This window comes from Nannospalax galili, unplaced genomic scaffold (genome assembly GCF_000622305.1).
Source record: "Nannospalax galili isolate Female #2095 unplaced genomic scaffold, S.galili_v1.0 scaffold747, whole genome shotgun sequence".
NCBI lineage: Eukaryota > Metazoa > Chordata > Mammalia > Rodentia > Spalacidae > Nannospalax > Nannospalax galili.
The window spans coordinates 1,457,752-1,472,509 of NW_008357686.1; the positions used below are offsets into that span (position 1 = coordinate 1,457,752).

Here is a 14,758-nt window from a genome sequence, read left to right on the forward strand (position 1 = left end):
ATTGTAAGACCCTGAACATAAAAGAAGTTAAGCTATTTGGGGCTCAATCTGAACACACCCCAAAAAACCCAAGAACCAAATGCTTTCCTTACTGTGCCCCTCTCTGACAGACACCTATACATGTCACAATTTAAGTGTTTGGTCACACAATACAAATGAAACATCTCTGTGCTCACAGGTTCCGTGCTAGGCACTGTTCCAGATATTTTATGTGGGTTTAATTCTCATGACACCTTATGTAAGCCAGGCCCTCTGTAGTCCCAGCTACGCCCAGCTACTTGGGAAGCTGAGGTGGGAGGATGGCTTGAGCCTGGGAGGCTGGGGCAAGAACCTTGCTTGTGCCTAGGAGCCTGCCTGGACAACAAAGGGAGAGTCTGTCTCTGAACTATTACAAATTCAAGGCTACAGGCTGGGGAGATGGTTCCCAAGAACAGATAGATCCCCAGCATAGGGGCCTCTTTAATCCCAGTGCCAAGGGAACAGAACATGGGCATGGTGAGACAGGTGATCAGAACTGCAAGCTTAAAATAGGGTGAAGAGCAACAGACTCGACCAATTTCTGGCCTCTGTATGTGCACATACATGAATGCATCATAAACCATTAAAAAATTAAAAAATAAAAATGCAAAGTTCGACATGGTGGCACATGTCCTTAATCCTAGCACTCAGGAGGCAGAGGCAGGCGAATCTGTGAGCTCGAGGCCAGTCTGGTCTACAAGAGTGAATGCCAGGTCATTTGGGGCTACAGGGAGACAGTGTCTCAAAAAAAAACCCATAAAATCATAAAAACAAAAAATAAAAATGCAATTTCATTTTACTGAGATCGCTTGGCTAGGAAGTAGTAGAGCTTGGACTCAAACTCTAATAGTACATGTTCCAAAACCTACTCACCAAACTGGCTACATATAAAGTTGCCTCCAGAGTTGATAGGGTACTAGATAACACTCTCTCCAACAATCTTGAAAACGAACATCTATATAAGACCTCCCTAAAATCTGAACTTACTTAACTGTGTGGATTGGTGGAATGGGCCAAGAACCAAACCTTAGATCTAGGAAACATGAGCCAAGTGTAGTAGTGCAACCCATAAGCCCAGCACTTGAGGGGCTGAGGATGTGTTCAAAGCAAAAGCAATGTAGTGAGGACTGTTTTAACAGGAAGGACATACACTTCAAATAAAAGTTAGGATTCAAATTAAATCTTTTTTCCTTTGTCTTTTTGAGACCAGGCTGGCCTTGAACTCACAGAGATCCACCTGCCTCTGCCTCTGCTCCTAAGTGCTAGGATTAAAGGCGTGTGCCACCATGCCCGGCTCTTAAATTAAATCCTAAAACAGGCAGTTCAGGCAGGTATGGTGGCACATACTGGAAGCATAAGGATAAGTCAGCCTTGGCTATGTAGTAAGATGTCTCCAAAAAACCCAAGCCAGCAGGACATGATAGCTCACACTTGTCATTTTACCACATGGAAGGTGGAAGCAGAAGGACCTGGAGTTCAAGGCCAGCCTTAACTACAGGAAATCCTGCCTAAAAACAACCAAAGTAAAATACAAGCAGTTCAGAAGTTATACAAATTTATTCAGCCTGTGCAGGCAACTTTTTAGACTGAGGGCAGGAGGAGTTGTAGATGAGAATAAGAGGGAAGTGAAAACATTTATGACTACTTGACTTCTTCCCACACTATGACTAGTGACTAGTCCTTCTTGCTTTCCACACAGCTTTTTCTGTTTGTTTTTCTGAGATAGGGTCTCACTATGTAGCTCAAGCTGGCCTTGAACTTGTGGTGATCCTCCTGCCCCAGCCTTCCAAGTATTGGGATTATAGTTATTAAGAGCTATAACACCCAGATCCCAACAAACACAAATCCATATTAGGGCTTTGAGAGCACAGTGAAAAGTTGAGAAGTAAATTACCTGAAATTAACAAATGTTTCAGCCCCATGTGGTGACACATTCCTTTAATCCCAGCACTCAGGAGGCGGAAGGCAGATGAATCTCAGTGAGACTGAGACTAGTTTAGTCTACATAGCAAGTTCCAGGCCAGCTAGGGCTACAGGGAGACCCTGGCTCCAAAAACAACAACAACAAAGTTTCTTCTTATGTCTCTGAGCAAAGTGGAAGCCATACTTGTGGCCAAGTTCAACCAGTGAAAGCCCAGAAAAAACTAGCTTATATAAGGAATGAAACTACATGGCTGGGGCTGTAGATCAGTTCCCTGACATATAGAAGGCCCCATGTTCAATCTCCAGAAAGAAAAAAAATAAACAACCTGCTAACATAATTGGGTATTTTGGGGATAATAGCTCTGTCCCCTTCCTTAATGGATCATAGAGCATCTCCATCCCTCCATCAGATTTGGCTAAGAAAACCAAATTCTTAACACCACCACTAAAATAGGGAAATACATCCTGGTTATGCTGTTTGGAGTTATTCCAGTATAGGTTGCATCAGTGGATGACCCTATTAATCAGTCCAACACTCAATATAAGAGGACACAAAATACACCAAGCCATATTACGGGGAAATCATCCATTTATTGTTTAAAGATCGCAAGACAACATCTTAATTTCTGTAGCACAATTTATATGCTTTACTTTTTCAATAAACCAGAGTATTATAGAAAAAAAAAACTAGTTTCCAGTAATATCTATAACTCTATTCAGAATTAAGTCTTCCATAGACATGTTACCTGGAAATAAAAGCCTGTTACATAAGCAAAGCTTCAACCAAACTGTGTATTTTTCGTGCCAGGAAGAAGTTCATCCCTATAGGAGGAATGATGTGCTATGTAAAATGGCTGTCCATCACAGCCTTTAGGGCACTGGAAGTCTCTTAACCAGTCCCACTTTGACTAGTTCAGTTTACCTGTAACCATGCTGGCAACCTTAATTGGTATTTCAATTGGATAAAAAATAAATTAAGAAATCCCTTAACTAATGCTCCTTGATTTACATTATTAAAAGGTACACAGTTCATCCCAGCGTAATTCTGGAACCAGAATTACATTTGAGACTCCTTGCTTCGGTTTTGATTAGCAATAAGAATCTTTCACAAATTCAAGTTCTTAATTATTCAGTAATTTGTCAGCTAGGATACATTCAGGCAACAGCTGCCAACTACAGAATAGATGCACTGTCTCAGTGCTTCAGAAAGACATAATCCTAGAGCACTACTAACAGACAAAAATGATCTGTGACTGGGTAGCATAGGTGCAGTACAACAATACACAGATTCATATGTTGGCTCATTTTATTAAGCCTCAAGCCCTCAACCCTTTGTTGAGATTCAATCATTTTATTCCTATGGTTTTAAATACCAAGAATTTAAGCTTCAGGAGGGCTAATGTCTATCTAATTTGTACTCCAAACCAAGCAGTGGAATCAATTCGCAACTACTGAGGCTGAATCCATACAGACTTTGAGACTAAGTCCAGAAGACAATGATATCCTAACAAAATCTGAAAAATAATTACTCATATACTTAGATGGTCCTTCATTGCTTTTACTACTAAGTTTATCAGTGAGCATTATTTAATATGGAGATAACTGCAACTTACTAATCAAATATTTGAATACTTATACTTACCTGGGATTTCCTTTCTGCTGAAAGAAAAAGGAAGAACAGGACTCACTTTAAAAAAACAAACTTTAGAAAGGAAGGTAAAAATCTTATCACACACTATCACTTTTGGAAGCAGCATAGAAGGGGCAGTCAAAGGTTCAAACACTGGTGAAACAGGTTCAAAATTAGGCAAAAAAAAAAATCTACATTATTATCAATGACAGTACCACAACTGTGCCCTTCATGATTAATAATCATTCCTAAGACTTTTCATTTGGCACCAGATGGTGTGTTTAAGAGAAACACTCTGGGATGTTTGAAACCATACTTGATTTTGTTAGCAGTCACAGGAGAATTTTAAAAGGAGGTTAGGGAGAAATGAACTGGAAAAAAAAATTTGAGTCGTTATCTAAATCAACAAAGTACTTATAGCTCCAAGCATTAGGTCAGATACTAAAATGACTGATATAGGCTCAAGTGGTTTATAAAACCTATAAAAAAGACTACATCAGCGAAGTCCCTGTTAACCTGTCCGAGTTCAGACACTAAGCCAGGGAGCAACGTTTTAGCTTAAAACCTTATCTCAGAAGAATCAAGATCACTTCACATGAGTGAAAAATACCTGAAAGCAAACATAAAAGCTCTAATACCCAAAATATAAAGATAAACAAAATCAGAAGACTTGATCAATCCATGGAATCACAAAATGGCTGGTCAATCTCCCTCCACATTAAGCATCCCATGGAAGACCAAGGGAGATCAGACCTTCCAGACCTCTGCACCACCTGGCTGCTGTAAAACTCTATGGGGAGATTCCTTATGAAACAGCAGTTTCCCATCTCTCATGTCTCTCCCTATCATGCAGGAAGCAAGTCTGGCTGTGCTATTCTATTTTCATTATATATCACCCATCTGTAACATGGTACTGTACAGACAAGTATGACGTATGGTATCTAGTTCTTTTTCCCCCCAGAAGGTTGAGGCTCAGGAATAGGGGCAGTTCTCCTGTATATAGTCTTTATTCAGGCTGACTCAGTGACTTCAACAGGCTTAATCATGTGATCAGGTTTGTTGCCAGCTGCATAATGCTCCCACATTTGCAGATAGAGCCGTTCTAGTTCCATTGTGTATTGTTTGGTGTTGAATAGAGGGCTAGATATTCTCTGCTTCCAGACTTTGCCACGAATTTTCTTCAGGCTAGGTAATAAAGAGAACCAATTTTACAAATCAGAATAAAAACTCAGAACTAGACCCTACAAACACCTAGTCACGTGACAAAATATATGACCAAATTTCACACTGTGTTTTCTGATTGGCCTGTTACCTCAAGGCTGAAAATGGGAAGGGCCACAGTTAACATAATGCTAATGTGCATAATCAAGTTCACTCACATCCTCTGAAAAACTTTCTTTCCTAGACAAGTATATCAAAGAGATAACATTCTTTCTCTATTTCATCACACTTTTACCTGTAAATAAAAATAGTAAGAACTGGTAATGCCACATGACTATTCCTATGTACTACCCATTAGAATACAAGCTGCTTAGTCTTGGATAAGCAATTTGGCAATGGGTATATTAACAACTTTAGATGTTCATAACCCTCTGACATATCAATGACAATTTTTCAATATATTCTTTTGAAATAACCAGAGATTGCAGATACAGAAGATCATGCAAAGATGTTCACTGAAGCATCATTTATAGTTAAGGCACAAAAATAAAATGATGCAGTTTATAAAAATTTTTTCAAAATTTTTTTATTTATTATTTTTATGTGTATGCGTGTATTGCCTGCATGTAGGTAAGTGCACACATATCATGCAATGCCCGCAGAGGTTAGAAGAGGCTGTCAGATCCCCTGGCACTGGAGTTACGGACAGCTGTTCGCTGCCATGTGGGTGCTGGTATTCAAACCAGGTCTTCTGCAAGAACAACCAGTGTTCTTAACTGCTGAGCCATCTCTCCAGCCCCCAGTTTATAGAAAGTTAAAAAAATTTAACTTATTATAGAATGTTTGCGAATGGGGGTATGTGTGCACTTGTGTGAAGGTCAGAGGATGAATTTTAGGAGTGAGTTCTCTCCTTCCATCATGAGGTGGGGGATCAAATTCAGGTTGTCAGGCTTGTATAGCAAGCACTTTTACCCAATGAACCATCTTACCAGTCCATTTATGGAATTTTGTTTGGTTTTGAGTCTCCCTATGTAGCACAACTGGCCTAGAACTCACTATGTAGACCAGATCAGGCTAACTAACAGATATCCACCTGCCTCTGCTCCCAAGGCATGCACCGCCACTCCCAGCTCCCATTTATGGAGATATTAATGAAACAAAATATTCAAAAGGAAAAGAAATGATCTATGTCTACTGCCATGACTTTCTACTTGTACCTGAAGTGAATCATTTATTTAGATATATATCACTCAGACTATGATTCTGCTTCAAAATATGGGGTGGTAGTAAAGCAATCAATGCTGCTAGAAATAGGAGGAGAAAGTATTTCTCTCTTCATGCCCTTCTGAATATATGTATGCTCATTTTCTATTTTTTGGTTTTTTTGTTTTGTTTTGTTTTGAGACAGGGTCTTACTATGTAGTCCTGACAGGCCTGAAACTCACTATAGCTGGCCCTGAATTCACAGAGATCCACCTGTCTCTGCCTCCCAAGTGCTGGGATTAAAGGAGTGCACCACCACACCTGACTCACACTGTGCACTTGTAAAACCATAATTTAAAACATGTTTTAGAGGCAAGAGAGATGGCTCAGCAGTTTAGAGCACTGGTTGCTCTAGCAGATGACCCAGATTCGATTCTCAGCACCAATATGACAGCTAACAACTATCTGTATTTCCAGTTCCAGGGGATCCAACGCCCTCTTCTGACCTCCGTGGGCATTACATGATACAAGTGCACTTGCATACATATAGGCAATACACTCATACACATAGAATAAAGATAAACATTTTTAAGGTGTTTTTAATATTTGCTGTGATAGATATTAAGATGGCTGTGCATCAGTTGCCCTCAATCCAAACATGTTCTTTCTTATTAATGCTACCTTTCAAAGAAAAAGACCCTATAGGCTATATCTGTGTGTTTATGTGTGCAAGCATGTACACATATGTTTGTGTGCATATGGAAGCCAGAGTACAATCTTGAATGTCATTCTTTGGGTGCCATGCACCATCTTTCTTGTCTTTTTTTTTATTGGACAGGTCTCTCACAGGTCTGGAACACTCCAAATACGCTAGGCAGGCTGACAGCATGTCCCCCTTCCTAGAGCTGGGATTACATGTATGTATCACCATGCCCATCATTTTTTTTTTTTTTTTAACGCTATGGGTTCTGGGGATAGAATTCAGGTCTTCCTTGTAAGCACTTTACCAACTGAGCTATTTCCCTGGCCCCGCTATATTTGTTCTTCAAATCCCGTGTCAACAGGAGAGTGCTTAAAAGTTCCAAAACAGCTATTAAAGGAGCTGGAGAGATGGCTCAGTGGTTAAGAGCACTGACTGCTCTTGCAGAGGACCCGGGTTTGATTCCCAACACCCACATGGTAGCTACAAACCGTCCTTAACTCCAGTTCCAGGGAAATCCAAGCCCTCTTCGACCGCCACGGCATCACACGACATGGGTGCACTCACATACATGTAGGCGATACACTCATACACATAAAAAATAAAAATAATAAATAAAATCAAGAGTGAACATTTGGTGTTATTCTCCAATGAACTAACTAAAATATTTACCTTAAGGGCATTGATTATATTTACTGCGTTTGTCCCTATAAAATTTTTATGACATTTCTTTACCATCATAAACCTTGGAGATACAACACAGCTAATTTTCATTCAGAGATTTTAACAGTATTAATTGACTAACTCCACATTTTCTTTTTAATGGATCCTCAACTCATTCTTCCTCCTGTCATCAAACTTGTCAGTTTTTTTCCTTCTTGCTTTGCCACCTGCAGCAGTGATCATACATTTATAATCCTAACAGATTGCTGGGTGTGGTGGTGCACACCTTTAATCCCAGCACTGGGAGGCAAAGGCAGGCGGATCTCTGTGAGTTCAAGGCCAGCCTGGTCTACATAATGAATTCCAGGACAGCTGAGGCTACAGGGAGACCCTGTCTCAAAAAGACCTAAAAAAAAAAAACCATATATATATATATATATAAATAATCCTAACAGACAGTTAAGGCAAGTGAACACCAGGAATTCAAGGCTAGCCTGGGCTATGTAATGAGTTCAAGGCCAGCCTGGACTTACAGAGGAGCCCTGTCTTTTAAAAAAAAAAAAACTTCACACACACATTGTTTGCTGTATTTATATCTACTCCTAGGTTGACTGACATGAATCTTCATTTTTTTCTTTCTTTAATGGCTGAGCTAAAATTTCTAGTTTTGTTATATGTTTATGATGTTCAATGGAAAAAATTTAAATACACTTGTCGAGTACTTACTATGCACCAAGAGCTGTTTTAAGTACTTCACATGGAGCACTTTTTAAAACCTCACAATACATCTGCAAAGCAGACACTACCATTCATTAAGCACCATTTTGTTTTACAGGTGTAGAACCAAGGCGAATAAATCTAAATTTGCCCAAAGTCACAAAGCCTGTAAAGGGAGGGGTATAGATTCAAATTCAGACAGCTTGAGTATATTTCCCTAGTGTCTATGTAGCATGCTATTTCTCAAAAAAAGATACCCCAATACCCAAAGCAAAGCCTAATTTTAGCTGAGCATGGTGGCACAATCCTATAATCCCAGAGTTTGGAAGGCTAATGCAGGAGGCTCCAGTTTAAGGCCAAAATGGGCTATACAGTAAGATACTGACTTGAAAAAAAATAACTATATTATGGGCCAGCAAGATTGTTCAGCAGGTTTAAAAAAAAAAAAAAGAAGACAGCTGCTGCCAATCTTGGTGATCTCAGTTCAATCCCAGGGATCCAAATGATGAAGTAAGAGAACTGACTCCTGCAAGTTGTCCTCTGACCTCCACGTGCATGCCCGTACACACACATACATACAACACACACAAAATAAATGAGAAAAATATTTTTAAACTACATTAAAAATAAGCACCACAAGCCTTTAATCCCAGCACTTGGGAGATAGAGGCAGGCAGAGCTGTGTGAGTTCAAGGCCAGCCTGGTCTACATAATGAGTTCCAGGCCAGCTGGGGCTACAGGGAGACCCTGTCTCAAAAAGACCAAAAAATAAAAATAAATAAATAACACCACAAAAAAAGCATACCCACAAATAAGGAGAAAAAATGTAAACACCATTACATTGTATAGTTCAAGCTTCCTTTACCTTAGCGTGATCCCTCTAATTCATTTTCAGGCAACTGTTTTTTTGTTGTTGTTTTATCCTACTGTGAAGAAGTATCAAGCTCAAATGTCTGACATATTTTAAGGTTCTTAAAACAAGTGTCATATCAATTTGCCAATGGCACTTCTACTAGAAAAGCGGAAATTTTTCTTGTAGATGGCTCAGCAGGTAAAGGTGCTTGCCACCAAGCCTGACAACTTGAGTTTGATCCTCAGAAATCATGAACTAACTCCTGGAAGTTGTCCTATGACCTCTACATATATGCTATGGCATAAAAACCCACACACATATAAAAGAAAATACTTTCCTTTATTCCCTTTTACTTTTCTTAGTGAAACCATTTTTTTTTTTTTTTTTTGGTCTTTTTGAGACAGGGCCTCCCTGTAGCCCCAGCTGGCCTGGAACTCACTTTGTAGATAAGGCTGGCCTTGAACTCACAGAGCTCCACCTGCCTCTCCCTCCCAAGTGCTGGGACTAAAGGTGTGGGCCACCACGCCCCACTAGTCTTTATGTTATTAAAGTCTAGTGATTACTTAAACAGACCATACAACTAATTCACCTACTTTAAATTAAATTTATGGCTTCATTTTACAATAGCTATATCTTAACATATAATTTGTTTGTGGAAATTTACTTACTATTCTAGATCAGTTCCCAATTTCACAGCTATATCTTCGTATTCTTGTCTGTTTTTAGCAATAAGCTCAAGACATCCTAAGCAAGTGAGCTGAGATGCGGCAACTCGAGAAGCAAGAGTCTCTCCTATAATGTGAAAGGTAATTGCATATCTGAGAAATGTGAACACCACACAGTCATCAGTGTTGATTCCATTAAGTATCCACACAGTACAGATGGGAAGAACAGTGCCAAGAATTCAATTTGAACAAGTCTCATTTTTTAACATCCTGCCGTAAATATTATTTCTAGTATATACAATCTCACTTTGAAGTACACCCTTCTGACCCAAAAGAAAATTTTAAAGAATAAGGAAGAGGGATTGGAGAGATGGCTCAAAGGATAAGAGCACTGGCTTCTCTTGCAGAGGACCTGGGTTCAGTTTCTAGCACCCACACAGCAGGTAACAACCACCCAATTCCAGGGGATTTGATGCCATCTTCTGATCTCCACAGGCATTGCACAACTTGGGCGCACTTACATGCAAGCAAAACACTCGACACATTTTTTTTTTTTAAAGGAAGAATGCAATGATTTATCAGCAACTTACCTGGCATAGTCACCATGGGTGTTCCTGCCCAGAGAACATCCATCCCTGTGGTATGCCCATTACATAGGGGAGTGTCCAGGCAGACATCAGCCAGCTGACCTCTCCTGACATGCTCCTCTTTAGGAGCAACAGGTGAAAAAATGATACGGTTCTGGGGTAGGCCCATGTTCTGTGCATACTGTTGAATATTGGGCTCTCCTACTGCCGGAAAACGCAACAGCCAAAGCACACTATTAGGCACACGTTTCAGAATCTAATAAAAAAAGAGCAAGAATATTAACAGTGCATCTGCCCCAAATCATCCTTCTTCACCCTCTTCTCTCCATGGAGAAGCCTACTAGGGGCGGGAGACTGTGGCTCAGTTGGTGGTAGTTTGCCAGCACAGGTAAAGCCCTGCCCTTGACCTCCAGCACCAGTCAACTGGTCTGGTTGCATATCCCAGCACTTAGGTAGAGGCAGGAGCTCAGAAGTTCAAGGTCATTCCTCTACTACAGAATAGGGTCTCTTCTCAAACAAACAAAAAGTCTGCTCTGAATCTAGGACTTTCTTTCACACAGATGAATTAAATCAATTGAATTAGTCCTTTTCTGTTCAGCTGTCTCCACAGAGTTTGAAGAAAGGGTAAAGAATGATATTAGAAGACATAAACCGGTTACTGACTGGCACAACCAGAGGCAGCTCTGGCCTGTGGGAATTAATGCAGGCAGTGGTTTTTGTTGGCGATGGGAATTCTTGCATCTCAAAATTTAAGTGTGTTTTGCTGTTTTTGCTTTTGTAAATTTACATTTTCTAATTCTTTGACAATTCCATGTACCTATACAATAAGGCCATTTTCATCACTCTTCCATGTTCACTGAATGCCTTCCTACTTTTATGTTTACTGCTGCTGCTCTGGTTTCTGTGTTTTATGATCCACCTACTTTAACTAAGCTTGCCGGCCTGAGCATGGGTGAGAGGTTATTTACAGAAGCACAAGCAACTGCAGTGGCTCCACCAGTGAAGAAAAATGTCTCCCCCTTCCTCAGAAATCATTAACTGCCAATAGCTCCTAAAGGAGGTTTCATGAACCTCTCCCTCTGTCTCATTAAGTTGTCTAGGCTGGGAGCTGGAGAGATGGCTCAGCGGTTAAGACCACTGGCTGCTCCTGCAGAGGACCGGGGTTTGGTTCCTAGCAGCTACCTGGTGGTTAACCACTGTCTATAACTATAGTTCCAGGGGATCTGACACCCTCTTTTGACCTCCACAGGGACTGCATGACAAGGGTGCACTTACATACATGCAGATAATACACTCATACACATAATACATATATATTTTTTAAAGTTGTCTAGGCTGATCACAAACTCATGGGCTCAAGCAACTTTCCCATCTCCGCCTCCAGAGTAGCTTGAAGTACAGGCACATTTTACCATAGCCAGTATTTCAAATTTTAAATCTCCCACATTATAAGGAACACTAAGTTACATTTGCCAAACTTGCCTACCCTAGATCAGAAGGCAGTAGACTTCTATAAAGGCCAGAGAGAAAATATTGGCTTTGTGACCACACGGACTCTTTGATAACAGCTCAATTATTTTGTAGCTTGAAGGCAGTCATAGACAGTATATAAACATGTTTGAGTGGTCCTTCAGCCAATAGAATTTTATCTATAAAAACAAGCAACATGAGACTGGGGATATAGCTCAGTACTTGCCTAGCATGTGTAAGGCCCTAGACTCTGTCTCATCAGTCACAAAAAGAACCAACCAACCAACCAGTGGATTTGGTGCATAGGTCAGTTTACCAATTCATGATTTAGAACTGTATTTATTCAGTATATCACAAAACTTCACAATTCCTTCTCTGAGAAATGTAAGGGGATGGAGAGATGGCTCAGTGATTAAGAGCACTGGCTGCTTTTGCAGAGGACCCAGGATCAATTCCTAGCACCCACATGCAGCTAACAACCATCTGTATGTAACTCCAGTTGTAGGGGATCTGAATGCCTTCTTCTGGCCTCCATGCCCATTACACACAAAGGTGAATTTACAGATGTACAGGCAAAACACTCATACACATAAACAAAATTTTAAAAATATACCTAAAATTAACCTAATATTGGTTAAATTTTGCTTTCATATTTTTAAGGAAAATGAGGATTTAGAGGCAGTTTTAGTCATCTGCTTCCTTATGGTTTTCTTTAAGAAAAAACAGCTAACACGGACACACACACGCACACACGCACACACACAATTATATATATCATACACACACACATATATGTATATGTATGTCAACCAAGGAAATTTTTCCAACTACATAACGATAAAACACAACATTTCATTTTTGTGGACCAGATATTCAATATGTGCTTCTGCAAATGAGTCTCATGAGCTAAGAAGTGATGGCTTCAATTAACTCTGCTCTGGCTTTAACTCTACAATATTGAAAAAATGTTAAAACATGGGTGGACACACAGAGCAACTTTTGTTATCAGTGTAGGTCAGGAGTTGGAATGCAGCCAGTATTTATAAATAAAAATTGACATGTTGCACAACACAGGTGCACTCAAATACATGCAGGCAATACACTCTTACACATAAAATACAAATAATAAATAATTTTTTTTTAATTGACATGTAAGGACCCAAGATCATTTACATACCGTTTAGGGCATTTTCACACTGCGGTGGGAGAGGTAAAACATGTGACAGATTATTGGTCACAAATTTTTAAATATTTACATCTGATCCTTTAAGAAAAAGTTTGTTGGGGCTGGAGAGATGGCTCAATGGTTAAGAACACTGGTTGTTCTTGCAGAAGACCTGGGTTCGAATCCCACCACCCACACGGCAGCTAACAATTGTTCGTAACTCCAAACCCAGAGGATCCAACAGCCTCTTCGACCTCCGCGGGCACTGCACAACATGGGTGCACTTACCTACATGCAGGCAATACACGCATACACATAAAATAAAAATAATAAATAAAATTTAAGAAAAGTGAAAAAAAAAGAAAGTTTGCTGACCTCTGATTTAGGCAGAATACTTAGAATATGTAAATAAAATATCTTATAATATGAAATTAAAAAACTGGAAGACTAGGGATATAGTTCAGTGATAGAGCTTGCCTACTATGTACAGGGGCCCTGAGCTTGATCCCAAATATTAGAAGAAAATAAGATACAAGAAGGAGAAATCAAAACTAATTAAAAGTGGCTGGACATGTAGCTCAGTTGGTAGATTGCTTGCCTACTATGCAAAAAACCCTGGGTTCAGCCTGTCCCCGCAGCACCACATAAAGCAGATATGGTAGAACACTCTTATAATACCAGCACTCAGGAGGTAGAGGTAGGAAGATCAGAAGTTCAAGGTTATCCTCTGCTACATAGCAAGGGGTACATGGGACTCTACCTCAAAAGCAACAAATATCACTGAAAAAAATCTGTAACTCTTGAAGATTAGAAATGAGCACAATAGCTCCTGAATAAGAAAAGGGGAACAGTTTCGGCAATACAGCCTATCTACATAATCTAAACATGAATAATGACTCTACATATACTCACATTTGCCCACATCTGCAAAGTAGAAGGGTCAATTTTATATAACTGATTAAAGTTACAGTATACGATGGCATCTTCTGGTAGCCCATACTGGGAACGGGTGGTTACAATAATGGTACGGGGAACCTCCTCTCCAGTTGCAGCCTTATTATTTATCTAGAACAAGAAAATAATAGAATTATATTTAGAGTTAAGAAAGGTCAAGGGGGGTGTGGATGTAGCTCAGTTGACAGAGTGCTTCTCTAGCATACACAAGGCCCTGTTTGAACTGCACCACTACAAAATGTGTAAACATAGTCTAGGCTGGCCTCAGACTATCGTCTTGGCTTCCCAAGTGATAGGATTATAGTGATGCAGCACTATGTCTGGCCTGGGTTTTGCGTTTATTTATCTTTATTCTTTGTATATGAGTGTTTTGCTTGCATATATGTAAATATACCACATGCATGTAATGGCCACAGAGGCCATAAGAGGGCAGCAGGAACAGGAATTAACAGGCAGTTGACAATAGACACATAGGTACTGGGAACTGAATCCAGGTCCTTTGCAAGAGCAGTAAGTGCTCTTAACTGCTGAGCCATCTCTCCAGTCCCTGAATTCTTTATTGATTAAAAAATACCAGGCCCAGGATGGAGAGATGGCTCAACGGTTAAGAGCACCGACTGCTCTTGCAAAGGACCCGGGTTCAATTCCCAGCACCCACATGGTGGCTAACAACCATTTGTAACTCCAGTTCCGGGGGAATCCAACACCTTCTTCTGACCTCCGCGGGCATTGCTCAACACGGGTGCACTGACACACATGCAGGCAATACACTCATACACATACAATAATAATAATAAATAAAATATTTAAAAAAAAACAGGCCAGGGGAGTCTATAACAACCATCTATAACTCCAGTTCCAAGGGGTCTGATGCCCTCTGTTGCCCTCCCTGGCACTACACAAATATGGCACATACACATACATGTAGGCAAAACACTCTTAATACATTATATATTATATATATACGTATATATATTATATAAATGTGTATATTATATATACATATATATTATAAATATTTACAAGATCTATATATAATACATATGTAT

The 14,758-nt window shown here is 39.8% G+C and overlaps 1 protein-coding gene across 5 annotated transcripts in view; it reads right to left on the reverse strand.

Moving 5' to 3' along the window:
* Positions 1-2,516: 2,516 nt before the first annotated feature.
* Positions 2,517-14,758, reverse strand: part of Ogt (O-linked N-acetylglucosamine (GlcNAc) transferase) — a 49,026-nt gene continuing 36,784 nt past the window's right edge. For 2 of the 5 annotated variants that reach the window (XM_008855561.3, XM_029557444.1), the window contains exons 20-23: positions 13,668-13,820; positions 10,124-10,376; positions 9,537-9,660; positions 4,582-4,756 (exon numbers count right to left, since the gene is read on the reverse strand). In XM_008855561.3, coding sequence (XP_008853783.1) covers positions 4,582-4,756; positions 9,537-9,660; positions 10,124-10,376; positions 13,668-13,820 — 705 coding nt within the window. Of the gene's footprint in view, positions 4,757-9,536; positions 9,661-10,123; positions 10,377-13,667; positions 13,821-14,758 lie in introns of all 5 variants that reach the window. The other 3 variants (XM_017794972.2, XM_008855562.2, XM_029557445.1) reach the window with 3 other exon arrangements.